The 24,237-nt window shown below is 42.1% G+C and overlaps 1 protein-coding gene across 2 annotated transcripts; it reads left to right on the top strand.

Moving 5' to 3' along the window:
- The first annotated feature begins 2,976 nt into the window (after positions 1-2,976).
- Positions 2,977-22,927, top strand: scarb2a (scavenger receptor class B, member 2a). 2 transcript variants are annotated; one of them, XM_061729587.1, is made up of 13 exons: positions 2,977-3,506; positions 7,687-7,844; positions 8,010-8,157; positions 9,378-9,572; positions 10,482-10,573; positions 11,514-11,633; positions 12,769-12,947; positions 15,038-15,156; positions 16,068-16,141; positions 16,261-16,312; positions 17,130-17,282; positions 18,285-18,332; positions 18,683-22,927. In XM_061729587.1, the coding sequence occupies exons 1-13, from the start codon at positions 3,384-3,386 to the stop codon at positions 18,824-18,826; spliced, it is 1,605 nt and encodes a 534-aa protein (XP_061585571.1). In that variant the 5' UTR covers positions 2,977-3,383; the 3' UTR covers positions 18,827-22,927. The 2 variants fall into 2 exon arrangements, with proteins under 2 accessions (XP_061585571.1, XP_061585572.1); XM_061729588.1 differs by lacking the exon at positions 18,285-18,332.
- The last annotated feature ends 1,310 nt before the right edge of the window (positions 22,928-24,237 follow it).

The following is a 24,237-nucleotide window of genomic DNA, read 5'->3' as shown; positions in this document are numbered from 1 at the left end:
TCATGCTTTTGTCTTGAATGACATTGAAGAGAGAGAGAAACAGAGAGATGGGGAGTGAGGAGTGAGTTTGCGCGCAGTTAATACACGCTTCGAAAAGACGGTATTTGCTCCACTATTTATTTTTGCGTGTGGCAAATAGCGCTGGCCTCTGTGAATTAGACGGTTTTTGCAATGAGGCTTATTTGCATAGAAAGGGGGCAATTTTGCGCCGAATGTATGAATATTTCCTAATTTGCATGCATGCAAATGGCACAGGCGCACAATGCCACTATTTGCTTGGCAGCGCAGTTTGTGGTGCAATTCGCCCTTTGCGGGTGCTTTGTGAATTAGACGCTCTCTTTTTGTGTCATTTGCACCGGTTTAGCGGCCGCAAAAGCCGCGCAATCCTTTTGTGGATTTACCCCAATGAGTGTACTGTTAGATAAAATTAAGCTTATGATAATATTTCCTCTTTATTCCTGAAAATATTGCCACTGGATGTTCATCCATGGCAATACAGGTTCTTAAACGGATCCCGGCTGCCACTGAGTAGGAGGTAAGATACAGCAGCGAGACGCTGCCAGGTAATATTTATACTTCAAGATTATCCAAAAAACAGCAAATGATAAATCTGAGGTTTGAGTCTGGAAACGCACCAACACTTTGAAGAAACCCAGACCAGCAAGACAGCTTTAAATTACTGTTTGAGATTCATTGCAGAAAAAAAAAACCTTCAACCAGTCTGGTGTTTCTGAGAATGGCTGTTTGACCTGAAGAGCAGGGACCAATTTAGCCACCCGTCGTGTCTCATCAAGTATCTGCATTGGCATCTTGTCCACTGGAATTCTGGGTAAATCCTAACGCCCGAGCTATGCAGCTGGTGTTTCTTGTAAACAAGGCTGTTGGTAGCTTATAGTTCCCAGTGTCTGGTTTCAACCGCGCACCGGCTGAGTGCCATCACTGCCTCAGAATCCCAGGGAAACATCACCTTTGACCTTTTCTCAGTTTCAAACTAGCACATTCGAGCAAATGTCACCAGAACAAGGAGGTAATGGCATTTATTAGGTCAAAACCATTTTTCATTCACCAGACTGCCACAGTTGGTGGTTAATCTAATCTTACTTATCGCAGTGGTTTTAACAGCGACGACTGAACTTGCACAACATTAGATTCCTTAGTTTACACACTTTTGTTTCCTTCTCTTGTTTCATCTTCATTACATCTTACCTAATACCTTAGTTTACAATAATCAGACAAGAGATTACATTGAAATAGCATGTGTCATGGCATGGTTGCAAAAATAAGTTGTGTTTTTAACGGAGCACAAATTCACAAACTTTATTTTGAATTTGTTCATGACTGCTGCACATAGAGATAATGAGAATGTTTGTCCCTGACCACAAATCTACACAATACCACCAGTATTGTAACTTGTAACAGTATATATATGTGGAAAATATCCCCCGCCCAAAGAAATACACAAGAAAAAACAGGCCCAAGAGATATTATTGATCATTTCACAGGTTAACATGTGAAATAAAACCTAATCAAAGAAAACCTATTTCAGTAAATATGCAAAATTCAACCTCCAAGGTCAGTTTTTACTTTTCAATTTCTGTTTCACGAATGACTAACTGGAAGTAGTTTTGTCCAATTTGGTTCAGAGTGACATATAAGGTACGCAAATATTCCCAACTAATTTGTCATCAAATTGCAGGTTCAAAAAACCCAGGAAACACCCAACATTTTGGCTATTACATCAGAACGGTATGATACAGGGATTATCCCTGCTCATCGTCGCATAAACTATGTCACTCAGATGCTGTACAGGAAATGACTATGATGTGAAACTTGTTTCACATATCTTGTGTATATAAGGAGTTTTCAGGGCCTTAATTAAATGTTCCTGCAATATCCTGTGTGAGCTGCATGAGTTTCGCATGCAGCTGCACGTCCGCAGTCACGTTTTTGCTTAGATTAACCAGAAAAGTCACTGTCAAAGCTACATTTTTCACAGACCCAATTACCACATTTGAATAAAACACTTCTCCTCTGGTGAGATAACATGTTGACACAAGAACTGCTTCCCCTTTCGAACAAACGCAGTGCACGTATATGTACAAATTATTTTAACATCAATTGCATTAGGTTTTTAACTAAGGTTAACACATAATTGTATGAGCAATAACATTTATATCTTTAAAAATACACATATTCAAACATGACTCAATATTTTGGGTGCATTGGGTGCAGGATTAAAATAATACAGACCCCCAAAAAATCCCCTTATTTCCCTCTTTTGTCCCCTGAAAGACTGAGGGACCTCGGAGACCTCTAAACATGCTGTTTTGGTGGCAGTGGAGCATCACATCTTCACGGATCCCCCTTTATGGGAGCCCCGCCCTGAAATCAGTCGATGAAATTCAGCATCACACACGCCACCGTCCGACCAATCAGCGGGCGCGGGGGGCGGGGCCGAGCCGGTGGTCCGGGCGGCCGCCGGCCAATCACGGCCCGCGCCGCTCGGACAAAGGGCTCGCGCGGACGCCCATTGGTCGGCCGGACGGCGCATTATTCATGTCGGCGCGGGGCTTATTTAAGGAGCCGCGATGAGGCGAGTAGCGGTTTACACATAAAAGCTAACGGAACTACACCGTCAGCGAGAGTTGTGGACATAAAACACACAAAACATGTGATTTTTAATGAGTTTTTGACTGTTTCCGTCCACATGTACATGAACACCGACGGGTAATCCCCTAAAAGTACCCACAACTAAATAAATACCACCAGTGGATAAGTTATGTTAGGTTTTTGCCATAACATAGACCTATTGATATAATGGAAAACAGGTTAAAAGCATGATGGGTTGTGTGTGGATGTATGACATGACTGCTCTGGACTGACGTGAAGCCTGTGAGGGGAGGAAGAGGAGGAGGGAGAGGAGGAGGAGGAGGAGGAGGAAGGGGAGGAGGGGAAGCCTCTCTTTTTTCTCCCCCGTCCTGGTGTTGGTGAGCCGCTGCCGGCTCACTTCATCACCGCCTCCTATCCGAGCAGCCCGGTCCTCCTTCTCCTCTCGTGTGCCAACTTTAATTGTATTTAAATTGGTGTTTTTTTGTTTTTTTTCTTCAACTTGCCAACATTTTTAAACCGCCCAGCCTCGCCTGTGACGGAGAGGGAAGGACCCGGGTCTGAGGGCGAAGAGGGAAGTTAAAACCCCCAAACAAGAACAAGCAGCAACCTCCCAGTGCTGCCGCTCCGCTGGACGCGAGGACCGCACATTTCAACCAACACCTCGTGCTGCTTTACACACCCGGATCTTTTTTTTTTATTTTTTTATATATTTTTTCCTAGGGAGCGATCGTCGACTTGAGTGAAGTTTTTTGGTTGTTTCCCTGGCCGGCAGCATGACTCGGAGGTCCTGTGCCATCTACGCCACCGGGATCGTCAGCGCCAACCTGCTGATCATCGGCATCGCCCTGGTGGTGGCTCAGGTCTTCCAGACGATGATCCACAGCCGGCTGAAGCAGGTAAACCTTCCCCAGCAACCCTGCTCCTCACCCCGCTGTCCTCTCGGCTCATCCCCGGCACACCTCGCCTCCCTCTGCAGCCATCATCATCCATTCATCCATTCATTCATTCATTCACTATGTCTGCATGTGGGGGGGATGTTGCACTCAGGGTCACAACAACCCCCAGTCCTGTGTCTTTTTACAAGCAAAAGGAGTCAGGATCGATGTGTTTGAGTAATTAATAAGGTCTGCTTTGCTGCATTTCCCCCCACCACCCCCCCAGAGCGACCCCCGTCAGGGTCCGCATGATCCCCGCTACAGCTCCCTCACAGTCCCGGGGCTGCTGTGCGAAGCTCGGGCATCACCAGCCAGCATGTGTGTGTGTGTTTTTATCAACCTTGCAACATGCCAATACAGCATTTCACTGGAGGTTTAAACTGGGGGTTTAAACTGTGGGTTTAAACTGTATGTTTAAACCCCCCTGTGCAGCCCCTGTGTGTGTGTGTGTGGATCTCTTTTACAGGACTGTCTCAGAAAATTAGAATATTGTGATTTTTTTTCTGTAATGCAATTAAAAAAACAAAAATGTCATACATTCTGGATTCATTACAAATCAACTGAAATATTGCAAGCCTTTTATTATTATAATATTGCTGATCATGGCTTGCAGCTTAAGAAAACTCAAATATCCTATCTCAAAAAATTAGAATATTCTGGGAATCTTAATCTTAAACTGTAAACCATAATCAGCAATATTAAAATAATAAAAGGCTTGCAATATTTCAGTTGATTTGTAATGAATCCAGAATGTATGACATTTTTTTTTTTGTAATTGCATTACAGAAGATAAAGAACTTTATCACAATATTCTAATTTTCTGAGATAGTCCTGTAGATGAAGCTGTCCTGACCTCACCTGGGCTGGAGATGTGTCTCTTTTCTCCACATTTAATGTAGACTTAATGGATTTAGAGCCTTGGTGTTTTCATGTGGGGGGTTCTCATTGCTTTTATTGAGTAAAATGGACTAGATCAGCATTAAAGAAAGGTGGGAGATTGTGCTCCATGCGTTCATGCACAGGCAGGCAGAAAATCCAGCTCAGGGTCTTCTTGCAAGTGACCCAGTGACACATTAGCGTTGATACAGGCTGCACAAACGCTTCACACTGGCTTTCTGCTGCTTTATGGTCCAGAGAGGACAGTTGCTGGGGTTCGTAGGGGGAATCTTGGTAGGTGGGCTGTGTGCACGGTTGGGGGAAGGGAGCATGCAGAAGTCTTGATGGATTTGCACTAAGATGTCCAAAATTCAAACATCCAGAAGCCAAAACTGCTTTTAATCCAAAAAAAACTAAGAAATTCCCAATCAAGCGAATTGAATTAACAGCCAAAGATAAAGGCTGATTTAGCACAATTAGTCCTGAGTATGCCGAAGCAACTCTTCCACTTCTTCAGGGTCATTGAACGGTGGGTCAGGCTGAACGTCTGCCTGCTGTTGTAGTTGAAGGCAGGGGGAGATGATGGAGCAGCAGCTACAGAGGGGTGGGGTTGTTGGCAGCTGACACCCACCTCCCATCCTACAGACCCTCTCACTCCTCTCTGCCCTTTCAAATACTTCAGATTCCTCCGTCCGGCATCAATCGCTGTGCTGGAATCTCCGAGGGGGTCGCTAATTTACACTCGTCGCTTTCAACAAAGTTGTTCAAAAACGGTAAAAAGAGGGAGAGAACCTCTGCAGGAAAAAGCTGAACACACAAACGCCTCGTTGAGCAGAGGGTGTAAGAGTACAGGTGTTGGTTTTTTTCCCCCCCTTTGCTCTGGTTGTGAGTCACGACAGCGTCCCAGGGGTCCAAATTAAGGGAGTTAAGTTGAAGTTCATCAACAGGGGATCTGACAGTGATGCAGCCGCTGATTACATGAAATGACAACCTGGCTAATCCTCGTTGGCTGCAGGTTTCTTTTTTTTTCATTTTCTGTCCATTGAGGTAGACCGGCTCAGGCCCGCTGAACCCGACTCCCAAAATATAATCCCATGTCAGACGTGGCCGTCTGTAATAATGATGTTGTTTTGGACAAGCTGACAAGCTCCAGGAAACTGTGTAGCGAGGGAAACGGCGCAGAAGTCACGTGAGGAATTTGACTGACTTCTTTTGCCTGCAGGGCATGATTTTTGCATGGGAGGAATCACCTTAGTCCCTTGCTGTTGTTCCAGCCGTACCCAGTCTTTTAACACCAAAGCTCAAATGACAAAAGTGTAAAGAGAGAGAAAAAAGAAAGCAACCTCCTCCTCGTGCCACTCCTCACAGGCGTATTTGGAGGAGGAGGATTCTTCACCGGGCCTCGAAGAGCAAACTGTTTCCTGAGAAAACACAGAATACACTGAGGAAAAACTGAATGTTATTGCTTTCAGATGTGTGTTTTCTAACTTTTTACCTAATTAAAGCTGGATCCCGTCACACCGCTCCCGACCCGAGCGTTGCTGCAGGTTTTTTTCCGACAGCAACTCGAAAACAAGTTTTTGCTCGTGACAGAGGAAGGTGTTTCTAACAGACGATGTGTGATTCAGGTCGGCTGCAAGCGATAAAAGACAGTGCATTTAGTTTTAAGCAGGAATGAAGTGGGTCATTGGTGCCGGCTCGGTTAAGGCCAGCAAGTTTATGTTGCATTTTAATGTTGGATTTTAAGTTTTTAATGAAGAGACAGTCCAAACAAGACTCAGGATCCCCGCTTCTTCAAATCTACAGCTGTGATGTCATAATAAAACTGATCTTTTATCAGTTTATGGAGGATTTATGGTTAAATCTTAAATCTTGTGAGGGAGCTAAGAGCTTTATATAAAGGTGCTGTAGCGACGCCCTGCAGATCCGTGGTAATAAGTCACTTTAAAGATTATTTGATCAAAGTAAATCAATCAGTCGTGTGGCAACATAATGCTTCTATTTGTGTGGATATCTTCGGGTCTGTAAGGCCACAACGTAACATGTCTTGCCTTTTACTGTCTAAAAAAACAAAATTATGGTTCTATAAATAATAGTGAATGCATAAAAAGGTTCAAAGAGGGCCGCTTTTACTGTGACACCCTTAAAACAACCACATTTGTTGTTGTTTTTCCACCAATGCTTCTCATTTTTTAAGACAGTTGTTTTGCTTTTCTTTTTTTTTTCTTTTAAACAATTGGGTTGGTATTTTGTCTGACCTTTAACATCCAATTAATTTCTGTAAGTGAGCAAAAGGAAGGTGTTGTCCGACAAAGCAACTCTCCAGAGCAGAACGCGTCTGAATGCTGGCAGTCGTAGCACAAACAGGAAACGTGAGACACACCTTAGGCAATTCTTTTTTTTTCCCTTTTCTGACGACCGTTAAGTGCCTGCGTAAGACCACGGAAGACATGTATGTCCTTCCTTAAGTGCAGCCCTCTGTTATCTGGGGACAAAGTGTTTCCAGGAGCAGGAAATACCTCCCTTTCCCAGTTAAAAACACACACACACACACGAGTGGGAGATGTCAGCTTGCTGTCATAGTCGACGAAAACAGTTAGTCAAAATGATCTTTCTTTTTTTTTTTTTTTGAAAAAGCGTTCCCCGTGTTCAGGCATGCTGCAGCCAGGCTGCTGCCGAACACCGCCCCTCGCTCCTGTCTTCAATTTAGTTTTTCTTCCTCATCCCCACGACCAAAACAATTTAAAAAGTCATACTGAAACCATCTAGATCTTCCTGTAGCTGCGTTAGTTTCTCTTATTTTGAATGCGAAAAGCACCTGAGACGCCCTGCATGTTCTTCTTCTGCCGTCATTGCAACATGCTGCCGTTTGTGTAGACTGATTCATAGACAGTGCACACTTAGATTCTTGTCCAGGCTTGCTGGAGCCAGAAACTGTGCTCCTTTTCTTTCCTTTTTTTTGGGTTGTTTTTGCTTAGGTGAACTGCTGATCTTAGGTGAACTGCTGATGGTCTTTTCCACTCTGAAGGACTTTCCTGTGTCCTCACCTTACACCAGCTCCTCCCAGAGGACGCTCATTCAGCATAGTGAAAGGCTTTGAACTCGCCCCAAAATGTAATTAATTTCCCTTTTACGGTTTGAATTTAAATAACCGAGAAACCAAAAGGCATTGGGCGTCAATTTCAGAACATGAAAGAAGGGGACAAGGAATTTAGTTTACTTATTTTTCTCTATTTGAATGTGTTTTTTCTTGTTTGCTTGACAGGAAATTACTTTGTCGGAGAATAGTCGAGTTTTTGAGGGGTGGAAGAACCCCCCCCCGCCCGTTTACATGGAGTATTACTTCTTCAACGTGACCAATCCAGAGGAGTTTCTGAAAGGCGCGAGGGCGTCCGTTAAGCAGATCGGCCCTTACACTTACAGGTAAGTCCAGCGTTTGTGCGAGACGAGATGATTTGTAAGCAAAGGGACACGATTTGATGGTTGCTGTCGTGCTTTGGCCAAAGCCACGTTTAAGGAAAGCCACAGCCTGGTACTATTTTTGTGACCCACGTCCTGTCCTGTCCTGTCCTGTCCTGTCCCCACCAGGGAGTACAGGCCACGGGAAAACGTCACCTTCCTGGAAAACGGCACCAAGGTCTACGCCCTGAACCCGAAAACCTTCGTCTTCGTGCCGGAGAAGTCTGCCGGGAACCCTGAAGTCGACACTATCAGGACCATCAACATCCCATTCGTGGTGAGACAATGTGTCTGTGCTGGAAAACTCTCCTTTCCATTTCCTCACGCGCGCACCCACAAACCCCCAGCCATTGTTGGCTTTCCTATGTCACTTTTCTGTGTTAAACGTGTGAACTTTATAGTGACATAAGGTCAGAGGTGTCAAGTAACAAAGTACAAATACTTCGTTACCTTACGAAGTAGACATTTTGGTTATCTATACTTCACTGGAGTAATTATTTTTCAGACGACTTTTTACTTTTACTCCTTACATTTTCACGCAATTATCTGTACTTTTTACTCCTTCCATTTTAAAAACAGCCTTGTTACTCTATTTAATTTCGGCCTTTAAATAAAAACTATCCAGATGTTCTTGTCCAGTTTTGTTCTTACATCCGTTCCCTCAGATTCCTGCAACTAAACTTGGATGTACATTCCAATAAAGGTTAGGATAAATCAGAATCAGAATCAGAATCATCTTTATTGGCCAGGTTTGAACATTGTCCAACAAGGAATTTGACTCCGGTAATTTCGCTCTTTGGTGATAAAATAAAATAAACAATAAAACAAATGTGGAATTTCTATGATACAGAATAAGCAGTATAAACATTTAAGGTGCAGCAGTTTGCGGTAGAGAGAAAAGAAAAGAAAAAGAAAGAAGAAAAAGGGACAGTTCTGAATAAAAATAAACATAACCTATTTACAATTTTACAGGGCAATTATACAAAAAAAATACAAAAAGATTATACAAATTATACAAAGAAATACACAGTGAGGGGTGCAGCTGAGTGAGGCAGACATGATAACATGAGTCATAAGTTTGACTTTTTGCACCATTACAATACTTATAGGCAACTAGTCATCATATCTCCTGCTCTCTGAAACACATGTTAATGCTCAATAGTACACATATGGTTCTTTAATATATTTGCATTATACTAAGATGCATTCATTTTCAATGGCTTTTGTCCTTAATGGCTTTTTTCCCCCTTACATTACTTTTACTTTTATACTTTAAGTAGTTTTGAAACCAGTACTTTTATACTTTTACTTGAGTAAAAAACTTGAGTTGATACTTCAACTTCTACAGGAGTATTTTTAAACTCTAGTATCTATACTTCTACCTGAGTAATGAATGTGAATACTTTTGACACCTCTGCATGAGGTGCAGCAGGTCAAACGGGTGAAACGTGGGATTTGACTGAAAACACATCCGTGTCCGTTACTTGTGCTCCTCAGGCAGTGATGAACGAGCTGAACTCCTACTCCTTCCTCATACGACCCGTCGTCTCCATGTACATGCGATCGCTGGGCGTGAGGTTGTTCCTGACGCGCACCGTCCACGAGTTCCTGTGGGGCTTCAAAGACCCTCTCCTCACCAAGCTGCACAGCCTGAAGCCAGAGGTGGACGAATACTTTGGGCTGATGTGGAAGGTAAACTGGGTTTTAGGTCTTTCTTCTTCTTCTTCTTCTCCTTTTTTACTGCAGATGTATTATTTTTCGTGGGTTGTGAGGCGTTACTAGGACAACGCATAAAGGGAAGTCTTGAGGTCATGCCTCTTAAAGACGAGTAATGTCAGCCACATGCTGACGGAGGTTGTTTCTGCTTCCTGTTTGGAGCGTAACGGCTGCAGCTCGTCACGAGGAGTCACACCACCCACGTCACCCCCGAGTGCATCAAACACTCTCAAATGTTTCCACAACTCTAGCAAACAACGGGCCTTCGTCTCAGAAATGCTGCCAGTACATAAAGAAAATAAATAAATAAAAGAAATGTTTGGCAATGCAAAAATCCCAAATGGAAAGTAGATAAGGTGTATATACTTTTACAAAGCTCCTGCAGTCCTGGAGTACTGGGAATTACTAATGTATGCCAAACCTTACACTCTTACTTGTCCTTTTTACCTCACTACACATTTTACATTTAAAAGACTTACATGACGTCAGGACTAACATAATTTGCATGACTATTTAGCTCATCAGCGGACGTTAGAGACAAAAACATGCAGACTGGTTTCTCTTGCATTAATCACAGTAATCAAGGTTATTTTATTTATATATATATATATATATATATATATATATATATATATATATATATATATATATATATATATATATATAAATACAAAAAATTCATATATATGCCATAGGTTTTTACCAACTTGGTATTAACCATTAATATATATGCAGAAAAAAAAAAAAAGAAAAGAAATGCTGCCAGAGCGAAGTGTCATGTGATGCTCGGAGAGATCACTTGACCGACAGATGCACACTGTGTCCCGGACTGTTGTAAGTCACGGCAGCTTCGTTTGTGAACCTCACGTCTCGTCTCTTCTCCAGAAAAACGGCACCCACGAGGGAGAGTTTGTGTTCCACACCGGCGAGCAGAACTACCTGGATTATGGGAAGATCGACACGTGGAACGGGCTGAGGTAAAGACCGGTGTCAGGCAGCTGTCTGTGAGAGAGAACAGCTTTGTGTGTGTGTGTGTGTGTGTGTGTGTGTGTGTGTCCCACTCCTTCAACCCCCAAACACATGATAGGAAACACCTTTTTCAGCACATTTTGGCCACTTCCCACCAGTCAGGATATTCTGATTGACTTTGTTGCACAACCGGCCTCCAAAAGTCCAGAGGGGAAAGTCTTCGCTTTAAGAGAAACGATTGCAAAATGAATGTTTGGATACGTGAAGTGACTTTGCACAATGTATGCTGTGAGCTCGGGGGAGTGAAAACCGGTTCTGAGAGTGAATAGATTCAGAAATAAAATGAGTAATACTACAGCACCCTGCAAGAAAAGTCCTACCTGCTTTACATTAGCTTATTAGAAGACAATGTTTCTCTGTACATTCGTAGTTTGATCATTTAGTCAAGAGTTTTCCGACACGTAGCTCCGATTGTCTCTAAATGGTCCCAAGATGAATCTAAGTAGTAAATCTAGGTATTGAGATGTTGAGGAAAGAAGGAAAAAAGCTCTTAGCGGTACAGATATGTTGGTATTGTTTGCAGTACTGTATATATGCTTTGTTTTGGTTCATCTTTGCTATGGTCGTAATGTTGCATTTGTTGTTTTCGGGCAAAAATGACCAAATAGTTGCTGATTTCAGTCTATTAATTGTAGAATTTGGAGCTTGTTGTTGTTTAAACTGAATGTTTCGACAGTTGGTTTTTAAAAGAAAAAGCCTTTTTGGACATGTTAAATGAATATTTACAGAAGTAAATGGAGGTTGAATGAAGGTGGCAAGAAATTTGGAGAAGATATTTCACTTTTTGTAGACTATAAATCAAATTAGACGCGTCTTGTTCGCTGTTCTCGGACTGGTTGAAAGCTAAAGTACTCCAGGGCAGCTCTAACGTCTCCTTCTTCCCCACAGGAAAATGTCCTGGTGGTCTTCCAATGAGAGCAACATGATCAACGGGACGGACGGCGCCGTCTTCCACCCGCTGATCAACAGGAACGAGCTGCTGTACATCTTCGCCGCCGATCTCTGCAGGTATGTAAACAGCAACACCTCCGTTACGCCGGCCGCGTCTTGTTTACAGTGGAGACGTTTCCAGTGGGGTTTATTGCCCGGAAGTGGCAGCGGAGTCACTCGCTGTCCCCGCCACATCGCTGATAAGCGCATGAATGATCACGAGTCATGAGGCGGTGGAATAGAAAGACGTGGGGAAGAATCATTAAACAGGATGTGGTCACTCTGTTCCTTCCTTTTTTTTTTTTTTTTTTTTTGTCGAATCATCATCATTACGATCATTTAGATAATCAAGATAACATCCATTTCCTTTGTTCTTTTGAAGGGTTTCTTATAGGGCTGGGGATCGATTCCGATTCTTAAGATTCAGAATCGATTATCAAGATTTGATTTGATTCAATTCCGATATTGATTTGGGTTAGTGTTACTAAAACTGTTTTTTTGAGCTGTTGCATGAATTATATGACTGTAGTTCTGCAACATATTAATACTAGTATTATATTGAGATTCAACAGCAAGTATTGCAGCTAATGATGCTGTAAGGACCAATCAGCTCCCAGAATGCTGATAGAACTGCTTTCAGAAACAGAATCAGAATCAGAAAAGGGTTTATTGCCAAGTTTGTTAAACACGCACAAGGAATTTGTTGTGATGATTGGTGCAATGCAATACAATACAAATATAGAGCAAATATATAAAGGGATAAAATGTATGAACAATGTATGTTTCAGAAACATCGTGTGGGTCAGAATTACCAAACAGATCTAGGGCAGCAAACAGAGACGGATGAGAATTTGGTTTTAAGCATTTTATGCAAATGTAACCCCAAGACAGTATATAAAGTACTGAAATATAGACAATTTGTGCAATTATAATGGAAAACTTTAATGTTTTCATACCTTTTAAACATATTTAAAGGCAAAAACATGACACCAGTTATTCTTGCGTCCAACAAAACATTCCTTTTTTGGGCATAAAAAAAAAAAAAAACAAAAGTTGTAATGTAATGATGAAAAAAATCGATCTTTAGACGTATGAATCGATTTTTAGGGATTAATATGAGAGTCGATTTAGAATCGGAAAATCTATTATTTTTTTATTTATTTATTTTTTCAACACAGGCCTAGTTTGTCCTGACCTCCCCGTCTCTCCTCAGGTCCATCCACCTGGGCTACGTGAAGGACGTGGAGGTGAAAGGGATCCAGGCCTTTCGCTTCGCCCCCCCCGCCGACGTGCTCATGAGCCCCAAGGACAACCCCACCAACGAGGGCTTCTGTGTGCCGCGCGGGGACTGCCTCGGCACCGGGGTGCTGAAAGTCAGCGTGTGTCGAGAAGGTAAGAGCACCTCCTTGCCCCTTCCCGGTTACCACGGAGACTGACCCAGTTACCCATTTCTCCCTTTGATCACATCCCAGCTTCATGTCCCCGTCAGGGGGGCAGAGGGGGGGGGGCGGCTCACGCCCGGCTGGTATCTGACGTCCCCGGTGTTTGACCAGGCCAGATTTTACTCAGCACGCTTTAATGATTAACTGTGCTGAGTGTGTGCATGCGTGTGTTTTATTGAAGTACTTTATGGCGGTCATTGAGTGGAGCGGGATTGCTGTGATAAAGCAATCTGGGCTCTGTTTGACACGTGAGGACAGCGCCCTATCATTCTCAGATATGCTACCGTTACCCTGGACTTTGCTGTGTGGATATGAAAATCCTTTAAAATCCCGTTCCTCAACAACAAGAAGACGCTTTTCTTCTTTTTATTTTCTTTTGTCAACTGGGATCGGACCGTCGGTCAACGACGACTTCGCTGTATTTGTCCGAGGCAAACGGGGCCTCTGTCACAGACGACCAATCAGCTTCAGGCAGCGTCGTGGCCTGGAAAACGGCGTCACTCTGAAAGTCAAAAAGAACAAATTGACTGATTTCTGGTCAAACTGAAATATTTAAAATACAGTTGTGAGTAGGCCTGTGTTGAAAAAATCGGTTTTCCGATTCTAAATCGATTCTCATATTAATTTTTAAATATTATGGTTATTATGTCTTATTTAAATTAATCTTAATATTGTATCTGCTTAGCACTTTACCTGCCCAGGGACTACAGGCGGAAATTAGCAATTGTTGCTATAACCTGGCTCAAAGCATCTCTTCTTGTTTTACAAGATTAATGTTTTTTTTGTGCATTGTCCCTGTTTTAAATAAATAAATTCAATGAATCAATCAATCAATCAATCAATTCCTAAAAATCGATTCTTATCTCTAAAGATCGATATATATATATATTTTTTTTTTTTCCCCATCATTTTCGCCAGGTGAACTTTAATCCCAGTAGTCGGACACACAGTTTGTCATGACACTTCTGAAAAATGCCAGGTGCTTCATGGCAATATGTGTGCGTGGTGACGGAACAAATTAGATAAGCTAAAATGATTTGTTTACTGCATGAACTGTTGCAATTTCTTTCTTTTTTGCACTTTAAATGGATATTGAAAAGGCCTGTTTGAGTTATTTTTTTCTTAGTTATTTCACAATAATTATTGTGAAAATATTATTTCACTAGTTATTTTACAGTCATATAATTCAGGCAACAGCTCAAAAAACATTTTAAATAACACTAACCCAAATCAATATCAAATCGAATCCTGATAATCGATTCTGAATATTAAGAATCAGAATCGAATCGATTCTTGACATTTGAATGGATACCCAGCCCTAGTTGTGAGGAAAACACTTTTGCAGAGAAAAGTATAGCTGTGAAGGAACTGAACAAAAGTTGAAATCACAGGCAGTACTTCCAGCTCATTGTTCACTCCCCCTTACTTTCATTTTATGCATTCATCGTTTCTCTTTCGTACATGAAGACGCCCACGTCTGCTGCTCTGCAAACTTTGAATCCCACTTTTTTTTGTTGACATTCAGCCAACCTAAAAGGGAATTGATCACTCGGAAATGCCTCAATGTGCCCAGACATAGAGAGTTTGGCAGTCGCAAAAAAAAACAAGTCTAGGAAACAATCCCTCTTTTGTTTTGGCCGGCTGAAGAAGATGATCAAGCCGTAAATGAGGAGACGTTTGTTCTGGTGTCAGATGACGGGACGGTTATGTAAATGTGCTTCTTTTTCGGACATGTGGGGCGACTCCATTGCTCCACTCGGGGGTCTTTATCATCACATTTACTAATGGAAGGTTTCCTGTCTTTACTGCTGGGAGTTGATGATTATCCAGTCTCAGAAATAACATGAAAGTGACCTGCTGCTGCTATCAGCGGCAGTATCTCCGCTTCACGCGAGATAGCGCCACATCTTACCGCGCATCTCCTCTGTGATGTCTCTCTGAATGTTATTTCGCCCTGAAATAGTCCTATGACATAAACACGTCTCACTTGTATAGTTGTTAGAATTCAGCGTTTTTTGTCTTGCTGCTGTTTCTCTCAAGGTGCTCCCATCGTGGTTTCGTTCCCACACTTTTACCAAGCGGACCCCAAGTACATCAACGCCATCGAGGGGCTCAGCCCCAACAAGGAGGAGCACGAGACGTACCTGGACCTGCAGCCGGTACGTAAAACCTCTGTGTGGATTTTGATGATTCGTAAGGAAACGGTTCTGCTTGTTTTTGCTCTTATGACACGTTTACGTCGTCTCCCATTCGCCCATTCAACTGTTGTAATGATGTGTTCTGTAATGATGAGCAGTACTCGAGTTGTAAAAAGAAATCAGGGGGGATGGTGGATTTGATCATATGGGGACAGATAATTTGTGCTGATTACAAATAATATAATATATTACAAATAATAGCAGTGACCAAAACACGTGCAGAAATACTGCAGGAATGACATAGCAGCAGTTAAATGCAGCCTTCTGTAAGCTTTAAATATCCACTGGGCTTACATTAAATACATAAAAAAATACAAATACATACACAACAATAAAAAACACTTTTCTGAACTTATCAATATGACTCTGTCCTTCACAGGATAAGTAAAATGGATCACTGCAAAAACTCACAATCTTAACAAGAATATTTGTCTTATTTCTAGTTAAAGACTCATCACTGGAAAAAACAACAATTTTCACCTGTTTCAAGTAGATTTTCACTTAAAATAATTAGAAAAATCTGCCAGTGGAACAAGATTTTATTGCTTGTAATGAGAAGATAAATCTTGTCCCACTGGCAGATTTTCTTACTTATTTCAAGTGAAAATTGACTTGAAACAGGTGAAAATTGTCAAATAAGTTATTTTTCTGGTGATGACTCTAAATGTTGAAATAGCAGTAAAACCACATTCATTGATGAAATGACATAAGGGATGGAAAGGGGGGATGGTAGTTTTACTGGGAGGATGATTTGGACCGTTTTTATTTCAGGGGGGATGCCATCCCCCCTCATCCCCCCTCAACTCCCCTCATCCCCCCTCAACTCCAGTACTGATGTGATGAGTGACCTGAACATCCTCAATGTTTTTCAGACGACGGGCGTTCCCATCCGTGCCTGTAAGAGGGCTCAGCTCAATGTCATCCTGAAGAGAGTCACGGGCTTCCCGTAAGTCCAGCTCCGTGGACTCGGGCTCACTTTGCTGTTGCTAAACTTTATTGACACAATGTCCACATGTGGAGCCATGATAACCCGCCTGACCTCCTCATCTCTTCTCTGCCCTCCAGGGAAACCAGATTCCTCAACGAGACCATTTTCCCCATCATGTTCGTAAATGAGGTGAGGCGGTCCTCCCCGGCACACAATAAACCAAACGCGTTTAGTTAACCGTGAGCAGAGGTGTCAAGTAACAAAGTACAAATACTCCGTTACCTTACTTAAGTAGAAATTTTGGTTATCTATACTTCACTGGAGTAATTATTTTAAGGACGACTTTTTACTTTTACTCCTTACATTTTCACGCAATTATCTGTACTTTTTACTCCTTACATTTTAAAAACAGCCTTGTTACTCTATTTCATTTCGGCCTTTAAATAAAAACTATCCAGTTAAATTGCTCCATCCGGATAGAGTGAATTTGGTTGTGGTTGTTTCAGATGTTCTTGTCCAGTTTTGTTCTTACATCCGTTCCCTCAGATTCCTGCAACTAAACTTGGATGTACATTCCAATAAAGGTTAGGATAAATGATAACATGCCTCTGAAGTTTGACTTTTTGCACCATTACGATACTTATAGGCAACTAGTCATCATATCTCCTGCTCTCTGAAACACGTGTTAATGCTCAATAGTACACATATATGCTTCTTTAATATATTTGCATTATACAAAGATGCATTCATTTTCAATGGCTTTTGTCCTTAATGGCTTTTTTCCCCCTTACATTACTTTTACTTTTATACTTTAAGTAGTTTTGAAACCAGTACTTTTATACTTTTACTTGAGTAAAAAACTTGAGTTGATACTTCAACTTCTACAGGAGTATTTTTAAATTCTAGTATCTATACTTCTACCTGAGTAATGAATGTGAATACTGAAGACACCTCTGACCGTGAGTGAACCACAAATCAATACTCTGTTCTCCCCCCCGTGCCCCAGACGGCGACCATCGACGATGACTCGGCAGCACAGATGAGGACGATGCTCCTAATCGTGACAGCCGTGTCCAACTTCCCCTTAATCATTGTGGGGATGGGCATCATCCTGCTGCTGGTGCTCATCGTCTTGTTCTGCCGAAACCGCCAGAAGAAGGTAGGGATCCGCGCCGGCGCTGCGAGCCCCACTAATACCCCACAGACTTACTCGGGTGTGAGGTGTGCCTTGCTCACTGACACTAGTTCACAGTGTTAATGGTAGACCACAGTCACATGTCACAGTAAACACTAGTTTATTCAAAGTTGTTACAGTCTGTGTGTGTTTTATTTTGTTTTTTTCTAACTTATTTATTTATTTATTTGCATGTTTAACAGTCTCTGATATCAGGTGGACTGAGCCTCTGCGACTTTAACCCAAAGCCAAACGCATGTCGACTAACATACTGCATGAAGCCTCCGCAGCAAAGCCAGCAACAACTATTGTTGGATCATGTGATCCGATAAGTCCTTGATAGATTAAATGGCTGTGACGACTGTTTTTTTTAGCAGTCGCTGCATCTTTTATGAATTCAGGAAGAAGAAGTGTCTTAGTTTCCTTTCAGTCAGCACAGCTGAGCGCCGGTGTAGCTCCCGGCCGATGAACCGGAGTAACCGAGGGGACGCGTGTAAAGCACAGTGCCCTCCGTTATCTCCGCTAGTGCAAGGTCTGCCCGTCAGGTCATTTACGGCGCAGGAATGAAAGGCCCAAAAAAAAAAAAGGCACTTTTTAGGCTTTTTATCCTGAGCATGAAGTTACGCGAGAGATGGCTTTGCTTAGTTCAGCAGGACACTGGACGTAACGTTCCCTGCTCTTTCTGAAGGTCACGGAAATCCTTTGACCGGCACCTGCCAGTTTGGGTGTTTAAATTAAAATGCTAGAATTAAAAACATGATTGAAACCTTCTAAGAGGGTCTGGATTCAGGATTTCTTTATTTTTGACCTTCAGACAGAACCAGGCGAGCTGTTTTCAACATAGACCTCATTAAAGCATTTTAGTCGGGGATTTTAACTTCCCACCAAGTGTTTTAAGACGTGCTTAATTGCAATGTGAAGTGTTGTATTAACCATGTTCTAATTTTTAATTTTCTGTAACCCCCTTTTTTCCCTTTTCTGTTTTAGAATGAAGTAAAACGTATTGATTTTACTGAAGCTTTTCATTCTTTTGCTGTAAGTCTTCAGTTTTGCCTTGTTTTCTATTCTTTCAATTTGTTGTGCATCATCTCTGACTATTATTATTATTATTTTAATTGCCTTTATGCAGTATGACATTCTTTTTTTATTTTCTCACAGTATATTGAGTTTGTTTTCAAGTAAATAGTTTATATTCTTTTCCTGTGGTGGTGTTTTTCTTTTTTGGTTTTGTAACTGGTGCATTTTATTTTGGTGGTTCATTTGTGATCATTTCAGTCGAAACATTTACAACTTTATTGATTATTTTGTATCCCCACAACATTTCCTGGTGTGTACTTACTTTTTTTTTCCTCCCCCTTCCGTCCCGTCGATTCCTCCCAACCCAGACGGCAAAAGAGGACACGGCGTACACTCAGGTCAGCGACAAGGCCGACGAGTCGCCGGACGCGCCGGCCAGCCAGCCGGCCAGCCAGCCGCAGAGGAACGGTTCCTACATCGCCATGTCTCCAGTGGAGGCCCAGAAGTGTTGATCGAGGCCCCCCCCTCCCTCCCTCCCTCCCTCCATCCCTCCATCCCTCCCTCCCCAGGCGTGGAGCTCAGAAAGGGGGCTGAGGGACCAGTACAACAAAGACGTGCTCCTCTAGGCCGGGCCCTGTCCTGACTCTTCCGTCCTCCTCGACTCTACTTGCTGAGCATGACCCTTACTGCCTGCAGTTCTGCAACACCGCCCACTTCCCCCCACAGCTCTCCCCCCACCCAGTCCTCGTTTCCGTCCCGGTCGGCCCTGAATATGAAGGGACTCTGAGCGGGCCTGACCGGGACCAGCCTTTTTTTCGCATAGTTACTCCCCCCGAGGGAACCCGGTAGAGTAGACGTGGGAGCTGCACGCAGACGCGGGGTCCCCGGAGCCCCAGCAGCTCAAACAGGGCGTAGTATCAACCAACGGCGGGGGCCGTTACAGACGTAGCGACTTCTCTCCCCAAGGTTGCGTGGGAAAGAAAAAAAACTTTTGAGCCTTCAGATTAAAAAAAGCCACTGTTAAGTGGACGTTTCGGGGCGAAACTCTGAGTTACTGGGCCCAGATGATTGAATGATTTTGCTAACAAAACTGATCGTGATATATTTTGTTTAAAAAAAAACACAAAAAAAAAAAACAGACTGAGCCAAACTATAGTATATTGCCTTTTATCCTAAGATGAAATACTGCAACCCAACACACACGCACATATATATATGCATATATATACACACACACACACCGCACTTCCTGTCCGTTAGTGAATCTGTGCACACGTAGTTCACACCTCAGCGTCCGCTTTTTCCTCGGACGACTGTCTCTTTCTAATGCAGCCACTGTCATATTAATCCTGAATTATTAATTGAATTTGGTCCCTTTTTTTCTTCTTTTGCTTTCCTTCGTGCTTTTTTTTCTTCTTTCTTTTTTTAAAATCTTAAAAGAGAAAAAAAGTTGTTTAAAAGTCAAAATATCTCAGCTGCATCTCCACGATGTCCTTGAAAAAGGCGATGGCTCGTTCAGCGGGGAGGTCTGTTAGAAACCTGCAACTTCAGACTTTGTCACGCGTCGAAAACGACAAAAAAAAAAGGAAGAACAAACACCCTCAGAACTTAAAGGGAGACTTGAACCTGCTTTCTGCCTTACAGGGGTTTCGTGTGTTTCGTCGTGTTTGTATAAGCTGGAAATCTTTTCTCGTACATACTGTATGTAAAAGGGGAACTGTTGACATACCTCTGACCAAATGGGGCGGGCAGTCCCAGGTGTGCCAACGGACACTAACGTCGCTCCAGTGTTTGACGCTCCTGCACATCTACACTGTTACTTACTAGAGAAAGCACAATTTGGATTGATGAAACCAGTCCTCACACAAGACTACCAGTCTTTTTCTCTTTTTTTTTTTTTTTGTGCTGTTTGAATTTACAGCTAATCTGTTTTTCTTTTTCTATTTTTTTTTTTTTTTTTTTTTTTTTTTTTTTATTAAAAACAAAACACTTTGAAGTGCCGTGCCTGGGAAAGAGCGGGAGCCCATCGCACCTGTGCAGTCTTTCAGTTTGCCAAGGAGCTGCAGGTATTCAGACGCGCTCGGCACGCGTTAAACGTGTGTGTTTTTGTGCTACAAAACCTTCTGTCCGCCACATTTGTCTCGTCACATATCAGACCGATGGGGAGGGGGGGGGTTCATTTTAAGACCAGAAAACTGTCGACTTGGAAAATTCCCTGCGCTTTTCCTGGAAATCGTGCCCAGTGTGTTTTTTCGTTCGTCTTTTTTTGTAAATTGTTTCGTCCTGCTTGTTTTTCAATATGAGTGGTCCGCATTTTGAGTCCATTTCAGTGGTTCGTTAGTTGGGGCTAGTGTTGCTTGGGAAGGATGTTGCGAGAGCGACATCCACGCCTCTTGTGTCACCTGCTTTTCCAGCACATGGAGCATCTTTTTTTGATATACTTTTGTATAATGTTATTGCTGCTAAAAAAAAAACTAAGAAGAAGAAGAGAAAAAAAAAATGCCATAGCCTATGAATTTGTTTGTGGATGTGGTGTTTGCCATGACGTGCTCGGTTTCAGGTTCACCCACTAAGGGCTTTATTCAAGCCTTAAGTCTCGAAGGCTTTTCTGTGTTTTCAGCCTTTAACACCTGAGCAGATACACGCAGATTCATGCCATTTATTGCAATTAGCAGTTACAGTTGCGGCGATTGTAAGATCGTCGCTCCGACACCAGGTGTGTCTCGGTCAGGTGATCTGAACACATGGTGCGTACCGTTGAGGTGTTTTATTGTGGGGTAAATAATGGGTCAAATCATTTCAGAAACAAGTGAGAGAGATGTTTTTTTTTTGCACAGTTCTGAGGAATCCTTTTAAGATTAATCTATTTGCTTTGTGGTGGGGAGGAGGACACAGCCCTTTCCATTGACAGTGGACCTTTGGAGAAACAAAACTACTTTGGCCCTGATCAAAAAAAAAAAAAGGATGCAGACATCAGTGAAGCTGTCAAGTTAATATCTGACATCTTCATTGTTTGTGAGGTAAAAAAAAATCACGGCAACGCGTCAAGAATTCATTTAGCACAACAAAATTGTTTTTATGACTCCTTTTTTATCAAGATAAGTAAATTCTTTTTTTTAAGCTGGTAGATTTCTCCTTTTGTGCTGGAGAAAAAGTAAAACTCATCCTTACTCGTATTATTCATATTATCATCGAACTCTGAACCACAAAGCATATATTTGCTCTCGATTGGTCCACCAGTATCGAACGCTTCCTCTTTAGTCCGATGGCCTCACTAAAAGCCTTGGCGTTTGCCCACCGCGCCTGTGACCGCCACCTTGTGTAAACTCAGTTCATAGCCTCTCGCCTTTTTCTTTCTTGGAATATCTCAACTTTAACCTAAAAGACCTTTTTTTTTTTTTAGATAAGAAGCATTGCGTGTGTGGGACCTTGTTCAAACATGCACACCTGAGCCATCGCTCCTCTCCAATCCACTACGCTGACCTTTAAACCCAGTCCTTGAAGCCCATTGGCTCGTTGATGCTTTACCAAAGATAAGCCGCATGGATCAGTCCGGGCGCCGTATTTACTCTCTGATAACAGCTGTGCCACAAACCCACCGCCTACCTTCTGAAAAGAATCGATCACAAATCGCGCCACCACTTGTGTGAGGTGTGTGCGACGGTGTAAGTGTGCCTTTTACATCGAGGCCAACCACAGAAAGAAAAGACAATTGAAGGGTATTGCTTGTATTCCCACCTTGTGCAAAGCAAACGAAGGTAATCAGTTCTCTATTGAGACTGAATGACTGAATCCTCAGTATTATATAAGACAAAGCAATACGGAGTTTGGTTTGGAAAAAAAGAATCAATGTGGATGTTTTATAAGGAGCCAAGTTTTTTTTTTTTTTTCTAAGTTCCTGTAAATCGTTAGCTTCACTCCTGTAGGATAATTTTTCCTTGTTTCTGTATTGTGATTTTTTTTTTTTTTTTTTTTTATGTATGATACAGCTTCACTACATGATCATTTCAATGTCTATCATTTCAATTTTTTTTTTTTTTTTTTTTGTCCACACTGAAAATACATAAAAGTGTAAAAGATGGACCAGTTTGTGACGCTGGCGACAGTGCTGTACAGAGTCTTAAAAAGTGTTTGTGAGTGGTTCAAGTTTTCTGCCGGCTGTGTTTGAGTGTGAGATCTTGTGTTTTTATGGAGCGACGCAGCATTCCTGCCAAACTGGAATGATTCACTGGAAGGCTGATTATCTTTACTGGTAAAGTGAAACACATTTAGATGAATGAAGCCCTCCTTCAGGGATGAGCACTAGTGCCATACCATCCTTATTTTTTTTTTTGTTAAAAATCTTTTGTTCTTTATAACAACCACACCTCCCCCTTTTTGATATTCTAACAGACATTTCATTTGAGATGTACTAATTTGTTTTGCTGCTGAAAATGACAATCCCCCCCTTGTCATGTTAGGTGCAAAATTATTTCAAAGTAATACCCATTTTTAGTTTTGATAATTTACACTGCACAGATGTTTATACCGTGCTTTTGTAAACATTTCTAGTGTATTTGCAAAAAATCTTTAAAAAAAAAATAAATAAAAGTTGCAGTTACGTGCAAAGCTCACAGTGTGTCTACTGTCCTGTTTTAACAAATGCTGCAGACGAAATAAATGACTGTTATTGTAATAAAACCCAAGAGATACATGGCTGTAGCTTGACTCCTTGTGAAATTAAAAAGCTGTATAAACCACACGTATTGTCTGTCTGTGGTTTGAGTTTTCCACAATGAAAGCTGAAGCAACTTACTAGTGAAGTTTCATTTTCCTGTTTGAAATTTTAGATTTTCAGTTCTCGCTCTGAGGTCAGGCCAACCCAGAACCTAAGTTGCACCTATTTTAAGGGAAATTAGGATGTAAAAATTCAAAAATCAATTTTGAAAATGTGATTTGTCTGCTCGTCAAAGGAACATTCAGTGGTTGAAGCAACCCTGGGTTTTGATGGGGATCAAAACAATGTGAACCAAAGCAGTTTTTAGTTAAAACCGAGTCTGTTTTTTGCAGAACAATCAATGTTATCCCTGGCAGGCAACAGACTTGCGTCAAAATAAATTATCGTTTAAGTATCGACTGCTTCCATTCATGTTGTTTCGCTCCCAAAGGAAAGTTCACACCCTTTACCATCTAATAACAGACGTAGGGGTTGTTTTTACTCTGAAATACTCTTCGTGTTTGACTGTAGAGACAAAGTGGTGCAGGTCCAGTATGTGCACAGAATAGGAGGTTTCCTATGAGTACGTGAGATTTACATTGTTAAACACTATGGACGACCTTCACAAGGATGAAAGTGTGTATACACACAAACAAAACCCCACCCTGGCCCGTGCGTCTGTGGGCAGTGGCCTCTACAAGCTCAGGCCGTCCGCCAGAGGCCTTGGAAAGGTTGAGGGACCTACGTTGTTTCCTTGCTGTTCTTAGGACTGCACACCTGTCCCAGGATCTGACTGAGCCACTAAAGCCAATAAAATAACGAAATGATCGTTTCACTGAGGAGACCAACAGATTGCGTCAAAACTTCTCCCCCACCCTGAGCAAGCACCGGGCGACTGTGGAAAGGAAAAACTCCCCCTTAACAGCAACAAACATCTGGGAGAACCAGACCGGAACTATGAGCTCTTTAAGATATGATGGTCTTTAAAAGCTTTATTTGTGAGAACAACCTTTGAGTCTTTTCTGGGTTTCTCAGGTAGTTAAAGTTAAAACTGTGGAAATTAGATCTCTCCTGCCAGTTCTCGTCAGAAGGCCGGCTGCAATGTTCTGGAGAATTTTTAGGGACTACCTGATAATAAAAAACTACAATAATCTAATCTTTTATCTGTCTTTTTTCAGTTTTTCTGCATCAATCGGAAACAAAACCCAAAATGTCTTCAAGAAACCA

The sequence above is a fragment of the Cololabis saira genome, chromosome 9 (genome assembly GCF_033807715.1).
Source record: "Cololabis saira isolate AMF1-May2022 chromosome 9, fColSai1.1, whole genome shotgun sequence".
In the NCBI taxonomy this organism is placed as follows: Eukaryota; Metazoa; Chordata; class Actinopteri; order Beloniformes; family Belonidae; genus Cololabis; species Cololabis saira.
Note: the sequence above shows the minus strand (reverse complement) of the source record. Positions and strands in the feature narration are given on the sequence as shown.

Coding starts and splice junctions, on each gene's coding strand:
- scarb2a (XM_061729587.1), top strand. CDS start 3,384: ATGACTCGGAGGTCCTGTGCCATCTACGCCACCGGGATCGTCAGCGCC. Junction 9,573..10,481: donor ACTTTGGGCTGATGTGGAAG/GTAAACTGGGTT, acceptor TCTCTTCTCCAG/AAAAACGGCACCCACGAGGG. Junction 16,142..16,260: donor AAGAGAGTCACGGGCTTCCC/GTAAGTCCAGCT, acceptor TCTGCCCTCCAG/GGAAACCAGATTCCTCAACG.